This window comes from Nelusetta ayraudi, unplaced genomic scaffold (genome assembly GCF_046127955.1).
Source record: "Nelusetta ayraudi isolate G7.1 ecotype Tasmania unplaced genomic scaffold, CSIRO-AGI_Nayr_v1 ptg000007l, whole genome shotgun sequence".
In the NCBI taxonomy this organism is placed as follows: domain Eukaryota; kingdom Metazoa; phylum Chordata; class Actinopteri; order Tetraodontiformes; family Monacanthidae; genus Nelusetta; species Nelusetta ayraudi.
This window is the reverse complement of record NW_027466057.1, coordinates 565,063-589,176: the sequence shown is the minus strand read 5'-3', so window position 1 is coordinate 589,176 and position 24,114 is coordinate 565,063. Positions and strand designations below refer to the sequence as shown.

Here is a 24,114-nt window from a genome sequence, read left to right as displayed (position 1 = left end):
CCCAACCGGACAGTCGGGGCTGAAGCCTCGCAGACTCCACAGGCAGCGCGGCAATCCCCTTCCTCCCTCCGCCTGCCTTTGTCTCCTTTGTTTCACACCTCTCACCTGCCCCCCCCCCACCACTCCCTTCACCCTGGATTCAAAATTAACACCATCCATTATTCAGACGCGAGGACTTTTTTTTTTTTTTGATGAGTGAGAATCCTCTGCCGCCGAAGACTCTTTTTTTTTTCTTTTTTACCTGAAAGTCTGATTATTACCATGTATTAGCATACGATTAGCTCGGGGAAGGTCGGCGAGTTATCCGTCTCATCTCGCTCATTCCGAGGGAATTTTTGACACTTCTCACTTCCCCAGCCGCTCTGAGCAAGTGCCTCTGGGACTTCTGGGAACAAAAGGGAAGCAGCGGGCAGGAGCAATGCTAAAGGTTGTGGGAAGATCACGCACAGCCGACTTCACCCTGGCCGCTCTATCTCCTGTGTTTGGCGGCGATAAGAAAAAAAGGCCCGTGGCATGCGAGCCGACTTGTTTTTTTTTTTTTTTATCGACACCCTGCTTTCGCTGTCAGAAAAGGCGTGAAAGGTGGCGTTAAAGGTTAAGCAGAGGCGACGAAGCAGCGTTGGATGCCGTCTTTCAAATTGTTTTGACGTCTCCACTCACCTGAGTCGAGGGGATTTGCAAACCGCAGTCCTCTGGGAGCCAGATATAGTTGAGAAACGATTTTCCCCGGTCATGAAGCCAGATGTCGAGCTGCGAATCTCAAACAGGATGTGGTGGAGTCAACACCTGGGATTATGGTCTGGAAGTGAGGTCAGGCACCCCTTCAGCTGGAGTGATTTTCAGACAAACACCTTGGCCGGATGTATACTTTTCTGCAGCTTTGCGAACAGCAACTACAAATTGTTCAGTTTTACTTTTGTCCTTTGAATGCAAATCTGCATTTCTGTAAAACTCGTCTGAGATGCTTTGGAGTTAAACATATTTAGTAGAAGTAGCTGGGCAAGCACTAAGGCATTTTAGATCTCTGCTGTTTTGCTGCACCGGTGGATCAGCAGGTCTGCGGAGGAGCTTCCAGCATCCAACTGACAGGCGATCGAAATTCCCCATCAGTCTTTCCAGATGGCTCGGCAGTGACTAGCGGCGCGATGTTGGCTCATCACCAGGGGGCGACGCCATGCAGACATATAGGAGGATGGAAATCACAGAACCCCAAAGGAGTCAAGTCAGAAGACACTGGAATGTTGGAAGGATGTTTTTCTTCCCATTTGAGTCAAACCAGTCCAGAGTCCAGTCCAGAGTTCATACAGAAATTTTAATAACATATGTCTTTACAAAAGGAACGTTGTGTGTGAGGTTCACGGCATGCCTACATACAATATTTCTACATTGACGATATATTAAAAAATAACGGGCTCCAAAAGTCTTTCTTTGAACATTGTCCCACAAGTATCCTGGGAATGACAGCAAAAAGACGACTGCAGTTTGTCCTCATACCAGCCGGCAGAGTCGACAAAATAAGGTGAGGACATGTTGCTTCCTGTGTATGAATGTCGGAACATTTACGGTGTTGGATGACGCTGGTCGGGCGTACTCTCTTCCAAATGTCCCCAAAGAGAGGCAGTGGGGGAAAAAACTCTCCACTCTGTCTCTCTCAGACCAGTGACAGCTGATGCAAAAACAGAAACTGAACTCAGTCAGAAAGGTTTAAACATTCCAAACTTACGGGATGATGGTGGAAATTCAGTGCAGGCCTTCTTTTTGGTCTCTGCTCGTGGAGTACTGGCTACACGACTGGCTAACAGCTGCCTTCACAGCCGGAATCTTTTCCTAAACCTGTGGCCAACGGCCTCATTTGGAACATTTCTACACAAGTAAGGCATCCATTTCTCTAATTTACTGCAAGGTGAGCCAGAGATATCTTCAGACTACAATCTTTGACTAGGATTGCACTTGAACTTGAAATGATGTGACAAAACCACAAAATGAAAGGTGTCGTATTAATTGAAATTGTGCTTTTTTTTCCCCCGCTCTCTTCGTGCTCTTGCATTGTATCTGCGGAAAATCTATCCACCCAAATTCTTCTTGCCATTGCCAATCCTGTGCACATTGTTTCTGCCCGGTCCGTCACAGACAAGCACTGACAGCCTTTTTTAAGATAGAGTCACCAAATTCACTCTGCATTGTATCTATAGATAATATGTAAATAGCAATACAAAGACCATGGTAGTACAGTAAGATTCTATAATATACCCTGGTGAACACGACTCTAGGTATTTGACAGGTAGACCACTCCAGCTGACTGGATTTCATACTATCGGACTAAATATAAAGTTAATAACGGTTAAATAAATGTTTAGCCGCCTTTTTTCCTCAAGGCTAAAATGAAGCAAAAATGAATTGAACGATGGTCACTGGCGCAATTTTCTTTCTATTCCAGCAGATCAGGAGCGCATCGTGAAGGATCGACCCCACCTTTTAATCCACGAATTAGATATCGAGTCAGGGCCGCCGTCCCGGCCGTGGAAGATAATCCCAGTGGCCCTCTAAATCTTCCGACACTCATCGTCTCCGTCCGTGATTGAACGGCCCCATATTGCCCGGGAGCGATGTGAGGGGGAAGTTTTAAAGACGGCTCGGATCGACCTGAATCTTAGATCCCTGTTTCATCTCCTCCCACCGCTTCTCGTCACAAGTTGTGGCCGCCGTCCGAGGAGAAACAAAGCCGGGAGTGAAAATCAGCTGCTTTTAGTTCTTGCTCGTCTGCTGCTTTGCGTTTTTGTTTTATTTCAAAAATTGTATTTCTTCGCCTGGAAACTGGATTTGTAGCTGCCTGTGCAACCCCCCAGAACTTTCCCCCTTCTGATAGAAATATAGGAGCCTATATGTCACTGTCTAGTGGAACAACTTCCATGAGCAGAAACTGAGCCAGGAGTAAAGTATGATGGAGAGAGAAGAGACAGAGGGCAGGTGGAGAGGCCCAGTGTGTCCACGTCCTTCGACAGCAGTCCAGAGATACAGAAACAGAAGGGTGAGTATAATTGCTGTGTGTGTGTGTGTATGTATGTGTGTGCGTTTATTTCGTCCTGCATGTCCTCGTCAGAAAGTGCAGGCGTAGACGATGCCCACCACCACTATGTTCCCGATGGTGGCCACGATGGCGATCCACAGCCAGATGGCGTCGCTGGACATGGACTGCGACTCGTCCGGCTGGCCGTGTACCGAGGCGGCCGAGGCGGCGGCGTGCACGCTGGCCGACGAGTTGAAGAGCGAGTGCTCGCCGCTGTAGTCGTCGTTGGGGGAGGAGTCCATGAAGGCGCCCGTCATGACGGGGATCTGGGCGGGAGAGGAGAGGAAAAGTGTTTCAATTGCAGGTTAGTTTGTGATGTGAAAGACAAAGGACAACAAACGAAAAAAAAAAAACAACTAATCAAAGTCGCGCCAATCACCAATCAAAAGCGTTTTCAGACAGTTTCAATCTTAGAATTTCAAAACTAATCAGCTTTTTTGAACTTTTTTTTTTTTTAAACTAACTATACTGGACGTGTCGAGTGTTGACTTTGCACATAAATCTGGTATTAATTAGTGGTTAGTTTTAGCAGAATAAGGACACAGCCACTGATAGCTCCCAGTAAAGCCTAACCTTTAAAGGGACTGGTACTTGTGGCTGTTGTCAGAGGCAAATACATAAAAGCGATATTTTTAAATTTACAATTGCGAATTGCAGGTGTTTCCATTGAATCGTGTGAAGCAAATAAGCCATAATTCATTTTCTTTTGTTTCTTTTAGCGACATTTGAGAGGTCTTTCGAAGTTTAGCCCGTTTCCATGACAAGTTTTTTATTGCGATATTTAGGTTTTGGCCGATTCTAATGGTAATGATGAATGAATGAATAATGAAATATGAAATAATATGAATGAATATGAAATATGAATAATGAAAACACAGCTACTAACAGGTTTTATTCTTCTTGAGGACAACAAGTTTACCCCTGTTGAACTCCTGACTCTCTTTTGCAAGTGTCAAGCTAATAAACCGAGAAAACATTTTAATTGGTTTGCTGCAAATGTTCATAGACAGGATATGCATATTCCTTTCTCTAGACCTGTAGACAGATATATAAGATGAATCAAAAAAAGTAAAAGGAAACGTTTCCTCAGAGGTTAGACCAAACTGGTGTTGGGCAAAAGAAGAGATTGAACAAACCTGGCATGCAGTTTGCATCACTGATTCTGAAACCAAACATTTAAATAAGCAAAGAAAAAAAAGGAGTACACCACATAACCATTATACTCTGACTTATTTTAGCCGTCTGACTTGTTTCGCGTTCAAATGACTTTGCTTTTTTCCTTTTTTTTTGACAACTCATCAGAACAAAGCACTCGGCAGCGTGAGGGCAGCGAGGCGAAGCCCTCAAGAACAGCCTTTTCATGGCAATCATGGCATGCCAGAATAGCATTAGCACAGTCGGAGTGCTGTACCCAAAAAAATAAATAAGTAAATGGGGGGAAAAAAAAAGCAGGGGGGAGGTAAATGCATCATGACATCATTAGCGAACGCTCACAAACGCTGGCGTGCACAGCGCTAGTCTGGTGTGTGCGTGCGTGTTTGTGTGTGTTTGCACGGATGTCTGTGGATAAAGTGGAGGTTGATTAACTGGGTGGGGAGGGTGGATGAATATTTCAGCCAAGTGAGGATGATTTATTGCCAGGGAAATCCAGTTTTCCCCCCGTCAAGGTTAACCGGAAGCTAGCAGCGTCTGCTCGTATTTTTCTTTTTTTGGGGGGGATTGGGGGGGGGGGGGTTATTATTTACCTTTTTACGTGCGAGTCGCAGTGGCAGAGTGTATGATTGGAAAAATGCATGAGGGACTCGTACTTTGCCCTGACTGGAAAAAAAGAGCCGGGCGAAGACATTGAGGAGGGGGGTGAGAAAAAAAAAAATCAACAACAACATCAATGCTAAAAATACCTCGAGGGATGCGGTGCGCTCACATACACAGAAATTCTCTCCCGCTCATTTGCTCACCTTCGCGCCCTCTCTCTCGCACACTACCCACTCACTCGGCCCGCTCTCACGCACGCAGCGCTAATGCACGGAGACGTTGAAAAAACGCACACACAAACACCACACGCACACGACACAAAGCACACAGTTTTTATTTCCCCCCTCTTGCACAGGAGAAGACACTGCTTGCAAAAGCGTTGCGCCGCTTCTCCGTTCATTGGCCCCTGGTGGTGAATAATGACATGACACATCCTGTGGAGCGCCCGCTGTTTTGCGTGAGCCTGATGGGGGCAGACAGGCGTGCGCGGAGTCCGGTAACCTGGGTCTCCCCGCCCCCGAGAAGAAGAACAGCTGATTTATCCGCCACTGCAAACTCTCGGTTATGCCTTTTATCCTTTGTAGCAACTGTTTTTTTCAACCCCTCACTTTGCAAAATTGAACTAAATTCACACAGCAAACGTCGCAGTGATTGACATGAGCTGTTATAACCTGACTGTCAGAGATTGTGACGTTGAGAGCCGTGACATTCTGATATTGAGAGCTAGCGTGATCAGGACGAGTGATGTCTGTTAGATTGTCGTTGACATTGATGTGAAGTGTATGCTGAAAAGCTTCGCAATCAGCATGAGAATTCAAGGCCTAAATGTGTAACGTGAATAATAATGAAGCATATAGCGAAATGGGAGAAAGAACTAAGCATAGAAATGTCATAGGAAGATGGGCGTTCCATGTGGAATGCATAGCATTCATCCACAAGTTCAAAGGAGTGGCGAATATTTGGTTGGAAAAATTTGATCCGTTTCTTCATTACGCCTCTTATAAAAAGCAAATTCTCCCAAGCATCATTTCAGTGTTGGAGACACTGCTGTAAATGCTGGCATAGAAAACTGAGCCACCAAGCCTTAATCAATGGATGGACAAAGTGAAGGAAATTTGTCTTATGGAAAAAAAATGACTTTTTCACTCAGACTTAAAGGAGGAACCTTCTCCAAGACTACCCACTTTTTTTTATATGTTCTTCCTGTGTGTTCTTGTTAAAATGGAAAAAACTAAATATAAAGTATAAAAAAAATAATGAAGCATATAAACAGTTATAGCAGCTATGACCACACAGAAGTAAGACTTTTCTCTCGCAAAAACTTATTTACTCTAATAATAATAGACATTCATGAGGCATCTGTAGCGTGGCTAAATCCTTCCTTTTCTGGTGGTCCGTCAGTTGCTCTGAAGTCGCTCGACCTCACCCACACTCTGCCGATTTGACCTCTTTAAATAATTTTCCTCCCAAAAAAAGCCACGGGGCGCCGCGCTCTCTCGGATCTTCGAACCTCCTCGTGTGTCTGAGCAGCCGCTTCCAGCTCAATCTTAACGCTCGGTCAGACGATCGCGGAAGCTCTCAACCCTGTCTGCATTCTTTATATTGATGTTTTATTTATAAGTAACTCATTGTCCACGGGACTGAGCTGCTTGCATAAATGGAGAAGTGTACCGGCGAGCGCACACACAGACACACACACAAAAGAAGGAAGTGGGTTCTGAGAACATGAGCAACAATGTCTCATTCGTAAGAAGGGAATCTAAATATTTGATTTGCACACTATCACTATTTTTGGCGGCTGCGGTGCGTCTGGGTGCACGCGGCGCATGTAGGCAGGTGTTTCAGTTGCATGTCTGCCGCTTATCATCGGCCCTCTTTCAGGGAGTTGGCTTCATTCATCCAAAGCCGGCGACTCCTATGTGGGTCGTGTACTATGAGCGCGTGGTGATAGGCACTAATAAACCACAGAGAATCAGAGACCAGTGGAGGCAATAACGAAAAACACTTATGCGGGCGCCGAGGGTCATCCCTTAAGTAATGCGCTCTGGGAAGTCACATGACTTCTTTGACACACATATGACACATGCGTTAATGACCTGCATTGAGAAGTCTCCTGGTGACTGAAATCATCCCTTGGGCTCAACAGTAGAGTCGGGGATTCCAATTCTAATACAGATAAAGGGGGATAGTGTGAAGTGTTGGGGCTAAACAAAGACCTCTAATGGGCAAATCCAGAATGCCTTCCAAATGTACAACCACAGCAAACAGATGCATTTTTTGTTGTTGTTAATAAAGACACAAAAATGACAGCCAATCTTCTTCTTGTTGATTATCCCCATACAGAAGTGACCCACATCATCGTTAAACTTTCCTGAAATCATTTGCAAATCAAATTAAGAAGAGTAGCGTACATTGATTTCAGGGATCACTTGAGGAGACTCTTCCGTCTGTCCTCCCCTGCGCTCTTCCCAGAACAACGCAGTTAACATAAAAGCTATTCAGTGTGAAGCCCGTGGATTATTCAAAGTTACCGGGGACATTGTTTCTCGAAAGACGTGAAAGCCACTGAATTTTTCACGTAGATTTTACTCGGTTCTTTGCACAACAAAACAAATTGGAGTCAACTTTGTTCTCCCAGTGGCAGAAACTCCGGCAAAATGAACCACTCCCAAAGAAGGGTAAGCAAAGTCGATTTTCTTACAATATTACCCTTCTAATTAATTGACACCTCAGAAAAAGTAGGTAGAAATTGGGTCAATGGTGGGTCATGTTTCCCAAAAAAAACTACTTACCTCTCTCATCTGCATAGTTACATTTGCTTACGTAGGATTGGACAGTGTCGATTCAAGGGAGCTGCTAAGGAAAGTGGCAGTTACGTCTTTGTCATATCACACGAGTCAAATCATCTGCTTGTCTCATGATTCTGCAGCAGCATGGCGAACCGCTACGTGCCTCCTGAGGAACACCGTGACACTGCGCTCATGAGACTTTGCACTACCGTTAGCTCCCCAGTCATGCGGACAACGTGGCGACACGGAGTTCATTCCGTCTTTTTCCACCGTACGACGCTCCAACCTTTGATTTATTAGCCTAAACCCTTCCCATTGCCGCGCAGCCCCACACGGATGATCGCAGCGCTCGTGAACTGTAATTGCCTCCTGTGGGACGGCGCCGGGAGCAAACAAGCAGAAACCTTTTGGATTACGCTGAGGAAAGAAAAAAAGGGAAGGGGAGAAAAACAAAAAAATCCGACAACACACACTTAAGAGCAGCGGCGCTTATAGGCATTGCTTTTCATTTTCCTTCCGCCAGCGGAACCCAGAGAGAAAGAACGGGGTGGTTTCTTAAAGCACTCTGGGATATTATGAGGTCAAACTCCAAACCCAGATCAATACTCGTGTCCTTTGCGACGAACAAAACTTCAGGGCACACTCTGGAAAATGAACCGTATTGGGTGGAAAGGGGCGCAGAGGCGGATCCATGCCAGCCGAGGAATGGACTTTGTGCTCGATATCACACGCGCCTTGATCGATGGAAGCGCGGCTGTTTGCTCGGCTTCGCCGTCGTCACTGCGACTCTGATTATCTGACGACGTCTCTATCTCACGATATTGCTTCTTGATTTTCCCGCCTGTTTATCTGCTCTTGGCGCTCCTCCTGCGACCACTTGGCCTTCCACTCGGCCACTCGATCAATATCAACACAACCAAAAACTACACTTCAATGTATATAGGGAATATATTTTTTTTAGTTTGACATCACCTCTTGTGTGCCACTTTTCCTTTCCGTCTCGCAACTTTATGTCCAAAGGCAACAGACCTTTCAAGGCTTTTTACGCATGCCCAAATAAACAAGGTTCTTTCTTTTTTTTTCATTGACTTTCCATAAAGCCTTTCGATACTCTGTTTAGCATATTGCATTATATTATTACACATTCAATACTGATTCTGGTAGACTGCTGTACATTGTGCTGACATTGTTGTTGCCTTTATTGTCACTGCAGCAGAACTTTATGTCCCTTGAAGAAAATTAAAGGTCTTAAATCTGATTATTGGAGCATTTATGGTAACAATTTACTCTACTTTGCAAAAAAAAAAAAAAAAAAAGTCTTTGTCAAAACAAGCTCAATTTCCTTTGATTTGCAAATTTCCACTAATGTGCTGGTAGCTCTTCCCTTAAGGCTTCTGATTGGCCCACGGGAGTCTGCACTTAGAGGCCATATCGGTGCGTCTTCGTCTAGCCTGCACTTGACGTTGTTTAGCAGTCTGCATGGTGAAGGTCTTATTTTAAAGTACCAACTTGTGAATGGAAATTCTTTTGAACCGAAGGCCAAAAATAAAACGCGATTCCCTGCGCGCACCCAGACAGGACCTAAATGGAATCGAGTCACACTTGTGCTTTTCTCACTGAGGCATATAAAAGGTCTCTATGAAAAAAAAGAGTCGGCCCTGTCCAATCCAATCATCTACCAGTCGACTGACAGCAGCCAGTGACACGCTCACAGATGTAATTGCTCACAGATGCTGCTTGTTGTTCTGGCCTCTTGTTGCCTCTGAATTCAATCACCATCTTGCTGCCACAGGTGCGTGCGTGTGTCTGTGTGTCTGTGTGTGTGTGTGTGTTTGTTTGTTTGTTTGTTTGTTTGGTTGTGTGTGAGTGACTTCACTCCCCAAATTAAACATTGAGTATGCATCAGACATTAATAATATAAGAATATCAGGTTACTTTTAACAAAATCAAAAAAAATCTATCTATCTATCTATCTATGAAATACAAAATATTTTATGCCCATGTCATCTTTTAAATATCAACAATGTGGCAGACATCACCACAGATACGTTAAACTAAATATAGAGTTGTACATAGTAAAAATGTCAGCTATGTAGAAAATAAACACCAGCGAGAAAACTAACGTTACTGAAGAATTGCAGAAATGTCAAACACTCCGCCTGTAATACCTTGTTTAAGTGTGTTATCCTAGCTTGGCACATTTTAGCTTGCTAAAATAAACTACTGGCTAGTATCCAAAGTTTACCAGATGGTTACAGAGCCAGCATCACTGATGGCTGCTTCGTATTTTTGCACAAAAGCACACAAACACGCAATCTGGAACACACCTAAGACTTTTCCCTCCAAGAAGACAACATTAAATTTCCCGGAGGACCCATAATAAATGTCAGCGTTTTGACAGGCGGTGTTATCGAGCACCTGCTCCACATCCAGTCCAAGGCATTACAAATCAGGGAAATAAATAAAAAGGAATTACAGTCTCCTACGTGCAATGCTTGCAGAAAAACGGCCGCTCCTCCGAGACAATATTGGTCATGAAGTGAAAACAAAACGTGTTGTTGTGTAGCGTTCCATACTAAATGTGCTTGTGCCATAAATCTGAAGGGAGATTTACCGATGTTTTGTGAGGGGCGGGGGGTGTTGTGATGTGTCGAGTACCCGAGGTTTCAAACCTGCTTCCTCTGTGCTGGTCAGATTTACCGCTGCGTTTCCATTGATTTCTGTGTCTCAGCAGGCCAGGACCATTTTTGAAAAATCTCACGGCTGAGTTGTACAAGTGGCCAAGTAATCACGGTGTATATTGTGTCGGCCGGCTGAAAATTGTGGAACATGGGAACACAATACACAAGGTTGCTTTTATACCGCGAATGATGAATGCATCGGGTTTCTTTTCCTCCTGCCCAGCTGACCTCAGCGAGATGGATTTTATTGTATTATCTGCTCTCTGGAAAAGCAATAATGAATAGAAGCTTGAGAACCGCCAACACTTCCATAAAACATGAGCAGCGGGGGTAATAATGCATGCTCACATCTGGATTTGTCAGCGCTCGCCGATAAAAAGCCATTAGCTGTTGCGTGGTATCGGGAAAAATCTGGCTGAAAACTGGAGTCGCAGGCGGCAAAAGGCTGACTTCCTATTCTTGCCATATGAGAGGCGATGAGCGGCGAATGCACACGGCAAATTTTGATGATGACAAACGGAGGGGAAAATAGTAGAGGCTGCCTGCGCGTCTGACTCTTGACATATATGTCTGAGGCTGCTCCATCAGTCTGAGTTCAGCAAATGCCACACTTTTACATTTCAAAAACCTTATCCAAATGTCTTTTTTTCTGCTGCCAAAAGAAGGTCAGTTTCTCCCGCTTGCACCGAGCCGCGGATCAGATATCACAGAAGACGGAAGAGTGTGCCACACATAAGGATGGAAGGAGGAAATTTACCTGGAATCGACTGATTTATGACCAATAGAGCTTGACTTTTCCCTTCTGCTGTCATTACGGATGGAAGAACGCATGCTAGCGAGCAGACACCAACACTAGCCGCCGCGCTAACGTTGCCTGCTGCAATCTTCACAGTGTCAACACAATGAGGGTCACAAATAACCACTTTTATAAGGTGTTTATATTCATTTTTTTTTTTTTAAATGCAGTTTCGCTGGGCGCCGAAGGTCATGTGTTGCAAGGTTGCTCAGTTCAATCATCTGAATATATTGTTTACAGCCACCCGGTTGACACGCTTAAAACTGCGGAAAAATTAAATGAATAACAAATGAGGCGCGATGAGGAAAATGACCTTTGGGTTTTTCTCAAGGGGGAAAGGACCCATTTTTACAGCGGATTAAAAAAAACTACAAAACGGAATGAGTCATACCACACGACACTGCAGTCATCAGCAGCCTCTGAGGGGAGGCTGTAAACAGAGGGCTAATTGTGCTGCTATGGATAATTGCTCAGTAATTAATAGTGTGAGGCTGCTCCTCTTCCTGATGCCTTGATGTGAGTGGTGTGACGTTCCAATGAGTCGACTCCTTTGACTCATTTGCTGACTTGTCACTGCGACTCAAAATGAAAAAAATATTGTCTTTGAGTTGGCAAAAAAAAAAAAAGGATGAGTTTCCAGTCAAATCTGTGGTTCAAATCATCATCGTCTTCTTCTTTAGTTCTTCGGAGAGTCTTTTTCGTTAGGTGTGCGGTAACAGCGGTTGTGGCGCCTTCAAGGTGCTGCTGTAGATTACACTGTGGGAATCAATTATTCAGACTTTCATGTACATTGGCGTAAATTATTCAATCAAAAAATGTATTTTGCATCGTCCACAGAAATGCAGTCGAAAAATAATAATTTCTTTATTGAAACAAGAGCCATGACAAACAGCTGACACGCAGGACTTCCTGTTTGTGACGTGCGAGTTTACCCGGTGTCGGTCTCCTGCAGTGGGACGGCTGCTCGCCGCCCTGCAAGGCTTCGCTCATGTATTTTACAAAGGCAAACAGCTTGAGCTAAAGCGGCCACGGAGGAGCTGCAGACCGCGCCGCCTCCCTTCCACGTTCGGCCGCGGCTCTACGGAAACGTGCCAACGAGCCAACATTTCCCGCTAGTGAACGTTGACATTGCGGCATGGCTGCGGGTTTGGTTTGCGAATCAAAGCAACACCGTCACATTTTCCCGATGGTCTCGGAGGTCTTAAATGTGAGCCGCCACTCACCAGGACACCTGCCAGCCATCAGCAATCAAGCCGCCTCCACTCCACTCTGCCTCACAGCCTGCTGCCAGCAGCTCTTCGCTGATTCTCTGCTCACCCACATGTTATTTACTTTGGCTCCCTCTGTGGTCTCGGCTCTGAGATAGGGGACAGTATTTCACCTTTTCTTTTTTTTTTTTCGATCATTTTTTTTTTTTTTTTTTTTTGAACATTGAACATTTTTTGCTTCAGAATCGTAGATGCTTTACGGAGAGTCCCACAGAGCTGTTCAGAAAAATCTATCAAAAAAAAGAAAGAAGAGGTAATCACTGTTTAATTTAAGCGACCAGACTTAAACTGCCTGGAAGGTCACTGTTAATAGCAGAAAGTCTCATTTCCTTTGTGCATCCAGACTTCTAATTAAAACTCCCGATTTTTTTCCCTGCTCTGACACTTTCAAAAGGAAAGTGCATCGCATGCAGCTGTTTCTTTCGTCACGCGCATATAAATATCACCAAAAGTGTTTTTTTCCATCATTTTGCAGGGTTTCAATGCGGGCGTTCCTGCCTTTTCATTTCATGCCTTTGCTACAATGTAATTGGAGCAGAGAACCGTCTGCATCATCAAAACGGAAGGGGGAGATGTGAAACAAGAGTGTCTAAAAGCTCCAGTCAAACTCATCCTAAAGTGAACTCGCACGTCTTTTTAAAGGGTTAGCGTCTTTCAGTCTGAGCCCACTCACTGCCAATAACAGACCTGACTAGGTTTGATTTTGGGGTAGGTTTTTTTTTTTTTTTTCCGCAGACTGTCTGAAGGTGCCAGAGTGATAGAGGAACTTTCCACGAGCACTGGCAGTGGCTCGGGGGGGGGGGGGATGGAAAATATCCAGCTGTAAAGATGGAAAGCCTTAATTGAATCTCCACTGGTGTGAGACTCTCGGCCCTCTGATCACCTCTGATCTCCGGGGCGCAGACGGTGGCGAGAGAGTTGGGCTCTCAGTCGCGTCGGCGGCGACCGAGCGGCACCTCCTGTTCCGCGGACAGCCACGAGAAAATTAGAGGCATCAGCAGGCGGCAGCCGCTCCGTCGCAGATTGAAGTCATTGTGGCTCGGTGAACGAATCCAACAGGGTGATTATTTCCCCCCCCCATTGTCGGCTGCTACCGAGCCCTGCAAGGAGGCGATGAGGCTCGGTGTGAGCGCCGCGGGGGACGCCAGCTCTCGTCTCTTCTTTAAAATCCTCGGCTTATTTCCTTATTTCCCATCATTTCCCATTTCCTATTATTACCTTTCTCGACACGCGCATCCCATTTCTGCTATGGCAGCGCCGCGCCAGGGTCGTGGTCAGCCATACCGTCCGACCGCGCGGAGGAATCCACACCACCGCCGCCGCCACTACCACCACTGCCACCACTACCACCACTGCCATGCTCGGCATCATATATTTATATTTACATATACAGCACTTGGCAGATGCTCTCATGCACAGTGTCTTCCCACACCGCCAGTGCTGTACTGTCTGCTGGGAGCGGCGGCTGAAAGGTAGCAGAAGCCATCCAGGAACGGTAGCCAGATGGAGGGATTTTCCTCTCACTTTGCACATACTGTAAGGGCATGAATCATGCACGTAACACACACATACATGCGCGCGCACACACACACACACACACACACACCATCATCTGAGTACGTGAGTACCGCTTCCCTGTTGGATCTCCTCACCGTTTCTTCACCGTTTCTGAAATGAACATTTGACGGTGGGACAATATCGGCAACATTTCTTCCTCGTGGCTTGATCAGGAGAAAGTTCAAATTGCTTCTTGACATCAAATAGTGAGTGGCCGAATCAGACAACTGCATTTAGGCATGTTTTATGTAAATCATTTGCATATTTATTTAATTTCTTTTTAATTCATAATTTTGGTCTGCTCGCTTGTATATACTGCTGAAACCATGCAAATTTCCCCAACGTGGCATAAATAAAGCATTTTTAATTCTATTCTATTCTACTCTGTTCTATTCTAGTCTATTCTATGTAGAAGTGGGGTGAAGACATTCTGCTGAAGGGGCGTGAATTGGTGGGTGTGGCCGTTGGTGCCAGACTAGCTGAATGTCCGAGTGCTTCACAAACGTTTGACACGCTGACTGACAGCGGCGCCTCCTAAAGCCACAATATAAATCAATCAACCACCACATCGGAATGCCCGGGAGCTTTTGTTTGTTTGTTTTTGTTTACATTCTACTTTCTTTCATTTCTTTCACCTTAAAGAAGCCTCACAATTATTTTCCTCTGGCTCAGTCGGTCTCTTGTGTAACAGCCGTCAATCTCAGGGAGAAACATGATTAATTATCCTCACTGCTGCTGCTGCTCCGCTCTCTCCACCTCCATACTAATTTAAAGTTGTTCTACCGGCAAACAAAAGAAAACAAACAAACAAACAAACAAACAAAAAGAATTTGGTATGCAGCGCTTGTACAGCTTCATGTTCCTACAATGCAAAATCCGGTGGGACCTGAGGATAAGACCTGGGATGGAGCTTGTAAATAAACCAGTGGGTTACCGAGCAACAACAAGATAACTTTATTCATCGTGTAACTGCGAAATTGTGCACTGCAGCGCCGTTACGCCTAACAAGCTGTGTGCACGCGGCTTCGCCAGGACATCGGGTACATAATTGGACCGCTGGACCGGTGATACGCAGCCCCAGCGCCAGTTAGCGCAGTTTAGCTTGACTCAGGGCTAACGGGGGCTTTAGCAAGTCCAACTTGATGCCGCGGCCTTCCGCTAAAACTGCCCACAGCAATGCTAACACATGTGGACTGCGCCGACTGACATCAGCATGTAGCCTTGCGCTCACGGGCCGGCGTCGGCGTTTTTATTTCTTTCCCTGCTCCCGCGCGCATCTCCCCCGTGGGAGACGGCGTGGGTGGGCGGGCGGGTCGGTGGTAAAGCTATGAATTTGTCACGCCAGTGCCATGTTGGCCTAGATACAATATTATAACACTGTAACAGTAGGAGTCGAGGCAGCGCTCCCTGCGCGACATGCCCTCAGTCTGTGAGTCTTACCGCCTGCCCGCCCATGCGTGAATGTTTTGCAGCGCCAAAAAAAGAGACGCGCGCTTCCCTTTTAATAGATGACGAAGCGGCGCGATCGTCTGCACGTGAACGAAAGCGAAGCACCGGAAATGTCTTAATTGACGCATTCGCATTAAACTGCGTGCTTGCTGTATTTTTCTGTTTGTAGCTGTTTATTTATACCCTGTGCTGCTCTTTTTATATATGTAAACCACGTTGTACTTTTCTTTTTTATTCCATTGGGAAAAGTGTGTCTTCCTATTTATGTTCTTTCTTTGTTCTTTCTTCGTGTTTCTGTTTCATTGTCAATTCAACTAAAGACTGGCAGTTACGCACAAGCATTCCAATGCCCTCCTACCCTGTGCTACAGAAAATGGTGGAAAATGAAAAATTCTATGCAGCCTTTAAAATGGACATGTTGAATTGGATTGAACGCGAGGCAATGAGTTGAGCGCCGGAGTTGCCCACTCATAGGCGTCCCCGTATGCTGAGCACAACTCTCAGACGCGAAATCAATCTGTCGCTAATTGCCGCAAATCTTCGATAGCCAAATTGTTCGGTTGCAGGTGAGCAGCAATCCGGAGCAGCGTCGGTCTGGCTGAGGCTGTGCAATGCTTACAGAGCAGCTCCGAGTGCTGGAAAGGACAGACCGAAGGGTTGCCCCGCACTGCTGGTACCGGCACAGAAAAGCTCAATACTTATTACTGTTGCAGAATGCCTCAAAATGTTGTTATTATGATAATACCAACAACAGAGCAATAATTGAAGAGCTCAGGGAGGAGAACAAAGCTCAGCCAGTGGCTACAGAGTCGTCCGAGCCGCGACACCACGTCCTGGTATTTAGCTCCAGCGCATGAAAGCCTCTGCGCGGCTCGCGGCTCCAGCCGCGAATTGATTCACAAGCCAGCGTAAGCCCCATTAATAATTCAGCATTTTAAGAAAAATCTAAGTTGGTGCACGCCACTCATGCATACCGCCGTTCCCAATGATTTCCATAAGTAATACAACCGACTGTGCCGTGAGTGCCTGATTCATCACCCGGCCATTAAAGTTGCATGCATCCGAAATGAGAAGGTCAGAGTCGGAGCCGCTTTGTGCGAGGCATCATCAGAGCTGCGGCGCGTGAAGGCGGCGACAACAACAAGAACAAAAAAAATGGCTGTCATGAAGCTGATGATGTAAATATCAACAGCTGTTTGGCAGAGCGCATCGTGGCGCGGCGCGGGCGTGAGCCGTGTCTCCATGAGCTCGTCAGCGAGGGAAATTGAAACAAGGCCATTTGTAGGCGAAATTATCACATGAATACGAGTCAAATGAGCTGCGAGACAAAAACACAGTAATTGAGTTCCGGGACGGTGTCCCGGCACGTTTAATGCCGGATAATGAGATGCGGCGCTGATGCTTTGGGATTGTTTTTTGGGGGCTCTGGGCTCACTCTGAGCCTGAGAGCTTGGAGTGATCAAAAGCAGAGCGGTTCACTTTGAGGGCGACAGGGCGACAGGCAAAAAGGAAGCGGGCTGGTTTGCCGCCGAACAGGAGGCGAGCGACAGAGGACGGAAGAATGGAAAACACAACCCGCTTGTGTTCCCATTAGCTTCCGGAAGGCTTCCTTTCAACAGGCACCAGGTCCCAGGCCTGTTTGTCCCTAATACTCTGCCCTTTCTTTCTGTTCCATGTTTAGCTGTAGCCTGACCCAATTCCCGTACAAATGAAGGAGGGGTGTGTAGTGTTTGGGCTAAACAACCTTTGATCCTGCGAGAATGAATTTTTTTTCCGCAACCGTTTTGATCAATTTCACCAAATGATGCATGCCAGTCACACATTTTACACGTTAATGTTGTTTTCCAACCCCTTTGTAATCCCAAAGGACAAAAGGACAACTGTCGCCAAGGCAACAGCACCTGAAGACGGCAGGTTGGATCTAAATCTGATGAAGGCAAGACATACTTGTGTGAACTGTAAATAAGGAGTATTTCAAACTATACTACTTGTGGCTCATTTCTCGATGTAAAAGGGCCCACAGGTAGGAGTTAGAAAGAGAAATGGGATGGGGCCACGGCTCCAGTGTCGTTGATCGCCTTTGTTTACGCTCGATTGGGTTTGGAAGCTCAAAATACAATTGAAAACTCGTCGTTCAAAAGTGGAAAACTATTTGCTTTCTGTTTGCACACAAAGCGGCGATTAATTAAAATTACACACGGGGCTGGAATTTGAATGTAGAAAGTAGAAAGTGTGCGGTGTAGTTTTATTACCTTAGCGCACTAATGGTTCTGCATAATTATCCCGCTAAATTACAGTCAGCCGTGGTGGCGTTTAACTCCAATCATAATCCATCTCTGCCTCCTCCTTGAACAGGGTTTAATCAGCAGCCACCAGTCAGGTTTCCTGATGGCTTTCGGCAAGTGGGGCGAGTTTAAAATTCTCCGTCTGGGCTCCTTCCACCTTTAAACTACATCCGCTGAATTCCGATTTCGGATTTTGTTTGTCGGATTTTGTTTGTCGGCGTCGGCTCTGTTTACGGGGGCGCTACCTTCGCGCCGCTCGATCTTATTCCAACATGTGTCCATACAGGCGACAGGCCTGCAGTGGAATTATGTCAGGATGGGCTGGAAATGGATTATTTATGTGGGAATTCATAATTCATACTTGCGGAATACGGGGACAGTTGGCATCATGCAGCCAGGGTCTATCAGGAAAAGATGTTATTACCTCATACTTGGCTGCCACAGCCCATTAAGTTTCCCCTTCATTCTCCCCTGGAACCTCTTTCGATATGCAATCGATCACTCCAGAGGTGCAAAAAAAGTGCTGCGAGATGTTTGCGCGTGCAGTGCAAACACGTTAAAATGTGTCATAAGACAGGGACACTCGCCAAACATTATTGCCATCAATCACGCTGCTCGGCCTACATTTCCACTGAAATGGCAAGGCTGGGCTTATTTTTATGCATTGCTCTACCTGTCTTCTGTTCTCTTTATGCATTAAGTGGTTATAATTCACAGATTGCACCCAACCGAGCAGCACCTCAACCACCCCAAAGGATGGTTGAAGAACTGCAAGGGGTGCTGTATTGTACCAAACGCAGCCCGAAGACACACAGAACAGTACGAACTAAATCGATTAGTTTGTGCTCCTCTAGCACAGCAAAAAATACCTGCAAAAAATTAAAGTTCAGACATGAAGGAAAGACAGGAAGGGCTCATTTAAATGTATCTCAAGGCTACTAAAGTCACAAAAACACATTCATTTCAACGAACAAGCCGAATGGCTCTGTGTGCACAATCTGGAGCGCCACTCATTATTTAAGCCGGCCATTTCTCCATGCAGTTAAATTAAGGCTGTGCAATCGGCGCTCAGGGAGCCGAGAGGTTCTTTGGCACCTGGCTCGACACTTGTAAGGAGCACAGATATAGAGATGCGCCATTTCCTGGTAGTCGGCCAATTGTTCCCATCGAGAACATTAAGACCTCTTGTTTGGGCTGGAGGAGACCGAGCCCCGGGCATCTCGACCACCTGCAGCCACTCCCACCTCCCTTCCTCCACCCCCCGCAGCAGCCGGAGATCAAAAAGCCTCTTCTGCTCTTTTTTCTTCTGGATGGTGGCGTTGAAATCTGCCGGGCAAACTGCAATCCCCCAATGTTGTGTCGTTGTCTTCCTGTCGTCCCGTCGCATTTCCTCCCAGCGCGGTTGCACGTCAGTCAAATGTGAGTAAACAGCAAAGTGGTCCAGCTAAGAAGAGACCTGACCTTTCCCTCAACCCAGCAGTGAAAAGCATCTATAAATGATGAAGTGTCACGGCCACTGGGAGGCCTCCTCATTAGCGCTGCTGCTTACGGCTCCTTTGAAGCCCCTGGAAGCGGATGTATAATAATGTTATAATACATAATATAAATGAGGACGTCAGAGTTGAAATGCACAGGTACAATTAAAAAACAAACAATAAAATACAAGGGTTGTATAAGCGCATTGAAGTGGCGGCTCCTCCTCTAAAGACGCTAAAAATAGTCCCACACAAAAGGAGATTAGAGGCATTGATTCGCCGTGTGCATGCGCCTCCTTCTAATCGGTTAAAGGTGTTCCTTCTGCTTTTTACAACGCCGGGAGTCATATAAGAGACAGAAGACGGAGCGCTGAGACTGACGCCCAGGTTTCACCATCCAAAGCCCACAGCTTTCATAAAAAACCAATTGCTCTGAGAACAGACAGAGGACCAGAGGGGGAGGCAAAACAAAAAAAAAAAACGGAAGCCCGAAGATGAAAAGGCTCGGTGCGCCATTATTACACCCTTCAAATAAACCTACGCCACAGATGGTCGAGGAAACAGTCTTGGCACGAAGAAAGTGCGTTAAGATAACATGATTACACAATTGAATTTGTCTCTCCTTTCTGTTCCAGCCCCCCCCCGCTGCCCTGCAATCGTGAAACAGAGATAGTCTCGATATGTACGAAATAGGCGTTTAATGGGAAAATAATCTCATCTGTGAGCCGCTGCAACTTGCATTTCCTCATCCGAAGTTATTGGTGTTCCCATAAGTCTTAGCGGAGGCACTTTACGTTGCTCGGATCTCCCAATTTAGCCCTCAGTGTCGGCGGATGACATCAAGAAAGCGCCGACTGCCGACCCAGTATTTTACCATTTTTAAAAGATCTGTTTCTTATCCTGGAATGCCACATCAAAAGTCCCTTTTCGCTAATATAACCTTCTTACCTGTTGCAGCAATCGGGTTTGTATCTGACAGCTTAGTCAGAGCTTAGCTTTAGCTACTGGCGCGAGGGGGAAAATTTGCCTCTCTGTCGCTAGCCGCTACGTACCGCTGCATTTCATGGAACTCTTAAAAAAGCTAAACGTTGTCTGCCTACTGAAGTTTTCACTGCCCCTTCAATCTTACTCTGAAAAAAGCTGCCACTGTTTACAACTCCTGCTAGCTTCTACTTCCTGCTCTTTTCTTTATTGATGCTTTCTTTTGAGAATCGATTGTGAAAACGGACGCAGCCTCGCATCATTAGCGTCAATACTTGGGCGTCGATCAGCACAACTCTGGCATTCACCACTCCTCGGAGTCGCGGCGGTGCGTGTAAATTCCGGCCCTGCTTGTGGTGACGCTGTCAGCCACATATCCATCGTTCTCCCTTTCGCTCTCTTCTGTCCTTGTTAACACGCGGCAAGATGGACAACCCTGTCAGGGCAGTGTGAGGCAGAGTGAGGCCGAGCTGCGGCTTCGCCGGGGAAGTAATTGAGTGATGAGAAATGCTGATGGCCCGTCGTGAGAAAGAGAAAATACCCGATGTGGGAATATGGAAATCAACCCCGCGGGGTCTCATTTAAGAGCTAACCGTCCTGCCGTGTCAGTCAGTTAAAAAAAAAAAAGAGGGGGGAGGGGCAGCTCAAAGACTTAGTTAAAAGAAAAAGTGTGCGTGAGTATAGTCATAAATGAAGGAAGGAGCGAGACACTGCGCCTAGTAGGTCACCGTGTACTGGATAGACGGCGCCCGGGGGTTCTGGGGGGGTCTTGGCGCCACGTGTCGAGAAACATCTGAAGCAAGTGTCGGACTGGCAAAATGCCCGGGATGGCTCCGCAGCCCGTCTGCGACGCAAGGAACTTGATCTCGCCATCGGCTGCTAACCAAGAACACGAGTCCTTTGAGGTGACATCCGCTGCGAGGTGCAGGATGGAGCACAACACGCGCACAAGTCGGATATCAACTGAGTGTGCGCTGAATAATGCATCCAGAAGTTTGGCGTCGCGGCGCGAGCAGGACGGCGCTCTCAAAACTTCCTGGGCTCGGTCCTATCTGAAAAACAGAACGCGGCGCCGTTCAATTAGTATTCATAAGCTGGGCTGTGATTGTCAGCTATTAATCCCTGTTTTGCGCCCCTTGAAGATAGCGCCACTCTCAGGCTAATGAAGTATGCTCCTCTTCTTTCATTCCTAACCAGTGAAGCATTGCTGCCACATGCAAATTTCATTTTGTTTTTGTCGAAGGAGAGACAGAAGTGCCTCTATTGTTTTTCAGGGAGCTATTTAGCACCAGATTATGTAACATTTGACTCTGCATAAAAAAAGATGAGAAAACACATTTCAAGTCTGAGATCTTGCAAATCCATTGAGCAAACCTCCAAGCCAGTCCAATCTGCATTCTTTCAGGAGAACGAGTTGGGGCTTTCCTAAACAGGAATGATCTTTTCCCAGCAGGGTGTATTCCACCAGATCAATCCTCTAATGCACGCGCGCTATAATCTTTACCATCTTCTTTTTGGAGAGATATTTCGGCAAATGTCAAACAATCCCATTGCCTCCAGAACACAGCTCTACCCGTCAGGACGAACGAGCGAAAACGAAAAATCTGATGTGAGCTCAGTCGTCTGAACTCTGCAGAGTTTATCATTTTGACACACTGGCCATCAGTGACTCATCAGGGGCGAGCAGGAAACTTCCTTCTTCTTTTGCATATTTCGCAAGTAGATGTGATAAATTGTCTGATGAGTGCAAAAAGGGTAACGGAGGGTTGTAAAGGTGATGGGCGAAGATTAGCGGGGAAATAATGACATGGTGGGGAAACAAGTCGAGCCAGGCTGAACCAGGCTCGACTTGTCATCCTGATTTTATGACCCAATCATCTTTCAACCAATCTCAACCTCATCAGTCTCACAAGCTTCCTAAAGAGAAACCATGTCAATAGAAGAGTCAATAGAAATGTGGTTGTTTTAATAGGTAAGTTTGATTTTTGACATGAGGTCTCATTGCAGGCGGTTTCTGCTGAAGGACGACGGCGCCAACTATTCACAAGTTGAGACTAATTGCAGATTTACTCCACGGTAATTCAACAGCTTTGGATCAGTATTGATTGGGCCGGCAGCTCTGAGAATCATCAACTATCCGGTCAGATCAAGTTTCCTCCACTGAAGATTTCGTCCTTGGTCGATTTTGCCTTTACGTCACATTTTGCAATTTACCGTCTACGATTTCACCGCGAAAAACATGTGTGACATTTCCTTCGTCTCGCTCGCTGTCGAACCTTGAAAAGGCCGAGCCATTCCATTCATATCCCCCCCCTGCCAAGCTTGCACATCCCCACGCTCAGCCAGGGGTACAGAGACGTTCATCGGGGCCCTGCGGTGGCCGCTGAGAGCTTTCTTACTCTGTGGTTTCAAGCTCCCCTCAGTCGCTCGCCGCCAGCCCAGATCCTTCCAAGTCCTTTGGGTAGACGGAAGGTGGAGTTGAGATTATTTTGGAATGGGTTGGACACATTCACGCCTCCGCCTCTCTTTCAATTAGGTCGCATGGGGCGAAAAGGTATTACAGGATCTTCTGAGGTCTCTGATTTCCATTGCAGGGATGAGGGGGACCTTGATTTAACTTGGATCCATCCCAGCACGGCCCGATTGGCAGGAAGGATAATCCTTTGTAACATCTATTAGCAGCCAAAGTCGATGGCATCAAACCAAGTCGGGGCTGCCAGACACACCGAGGAACAGACAACCAAATTAGCCCCTAATTAAATACGAGTTGCACTCTGAATGTAAATGCAAAGACTCAGGAGGAATCTTTTTTAAAAGCTGCTCAAACTGGTGGAGACGTGCGCAGGATAAAGGAGCATTTTTAAGCACCTCGGCTTTCGTCCTAAACACGGTGACAACATCTCCACTGTGACGCTGACACAGTGGGCAACCAGAGTCAGCAATCCGGACCGTCGCGGTCAGTGCAACAAGGTCTTCATCAGCGCACTGTTTGCGTTATGAGCATGAACTAACGGCACAAGAAAGAGTCAGAAGCGCCCGATATAAACTTGTGGAGCAGCCGCGCTCACAACATGACATGACGAAGGCATGATGGGTGCAAAAAGTTGTGCAGGGACAAACAAACAACAGACTGGAAGAGGAAGAAGGAGAAGGAGAAGGAGAAGGAGAAGGAGAAGGAGAAGGAGAAGGAGAACTGGGGGTGGAGGTGGTGGGGGGTCTTACCTGCGCAGCCATGAATGACAGATCCATACTGTTGCTCCGCTCAAGCTGACGCGCTCACAGGAGGCACAGAGATGCAAACGCAGTTTCTTCCTCCCTTATTTCCGCGATGGATCATTTGCCTCCCTGCCCTCCTTCTATGCCGTCTCTCTGCCGCCTCTCCTGCTCTCTGCTCCGGCTCGGGCTGTTGTTTTGGTTTTCGGGGGCGCTCGCACGGTGCTCTGCAAGTTGTTTTTTTCTTCACGTGAGCAGCATGTTTGGAGGATGAGGAGCAGACGCGCGAGTGAAGAGAGGAGGGAGGAAGAGGAGAGTGGAGCGGAGGAGAAGGAGGGTGGGTGGATGGAGGCGGGGGGGCGGGGTTGTGACGGAGAGAAGGAGAGAGCGAGCGGAGGGACGGATGGAGATGGTGTGGAGGAGACAGACGGCATGAGAGTGGAGCAGGAGGAGGAGGAGGAGGAGGAGGAGGAGACTCAAGCCCAACTGTCACACGGAGGAGGTGCGAGTCCTCATCTCTCTCCCTCTCTCACTCTGCCCAGCTCTCTCTCTCTCTCCCTCTCCCTCTCACTCGGTGGTGCCTCTCTTTGCGTCCCTTCATGACGTTCTGTATTGTTCCACCCCCTTTTCCCTCCAATGTCTCCGAATGAATATGCAGATTTAGACCTATAGATATGTAGGTCTAAATCTGATGATGATGATCTATTAACATCTATTAATGCGTCGTTCTCCTGTGTTCTTCCCCCACCTTCTTCCCCCACCTTCTTTCAGCTAATGACAGCGTGTTTGCATCATGCC

At 46.6% G+C, this 24,114-nt stretch overlaps 1 protein-coding gene across 1 annotated transcript; it reads right to left on the bottom strand.

Moving 5' to 3' along the window:
• Positions 1–1,293: 1,293 nt before the first annotated feature.
• Positions 1,294–23,775, bottom strand: LOC142883069 (uncharacterized protein C14orf132). Its single transcript, XM_076017663.1, has 2 exons — positions 23,326–23,775; positions 1,294–3,333 (listed from the first exon to the last, which is right to left on the bottom strand). The coding sequence occupies exons 1-2, from the start codon at positions 23,350–23,352 to the stop codon at positions 3,097–3,099; spliced, it is 264 nt and encodes an 87-aa protein (XP_075873778.1). The 5' UTR covers positions 23,353–23,775; the 3' UTR covers positions 1,294–3,096.
• Positions 23,776–24,114: the final 339 nt, after the last annotated feature.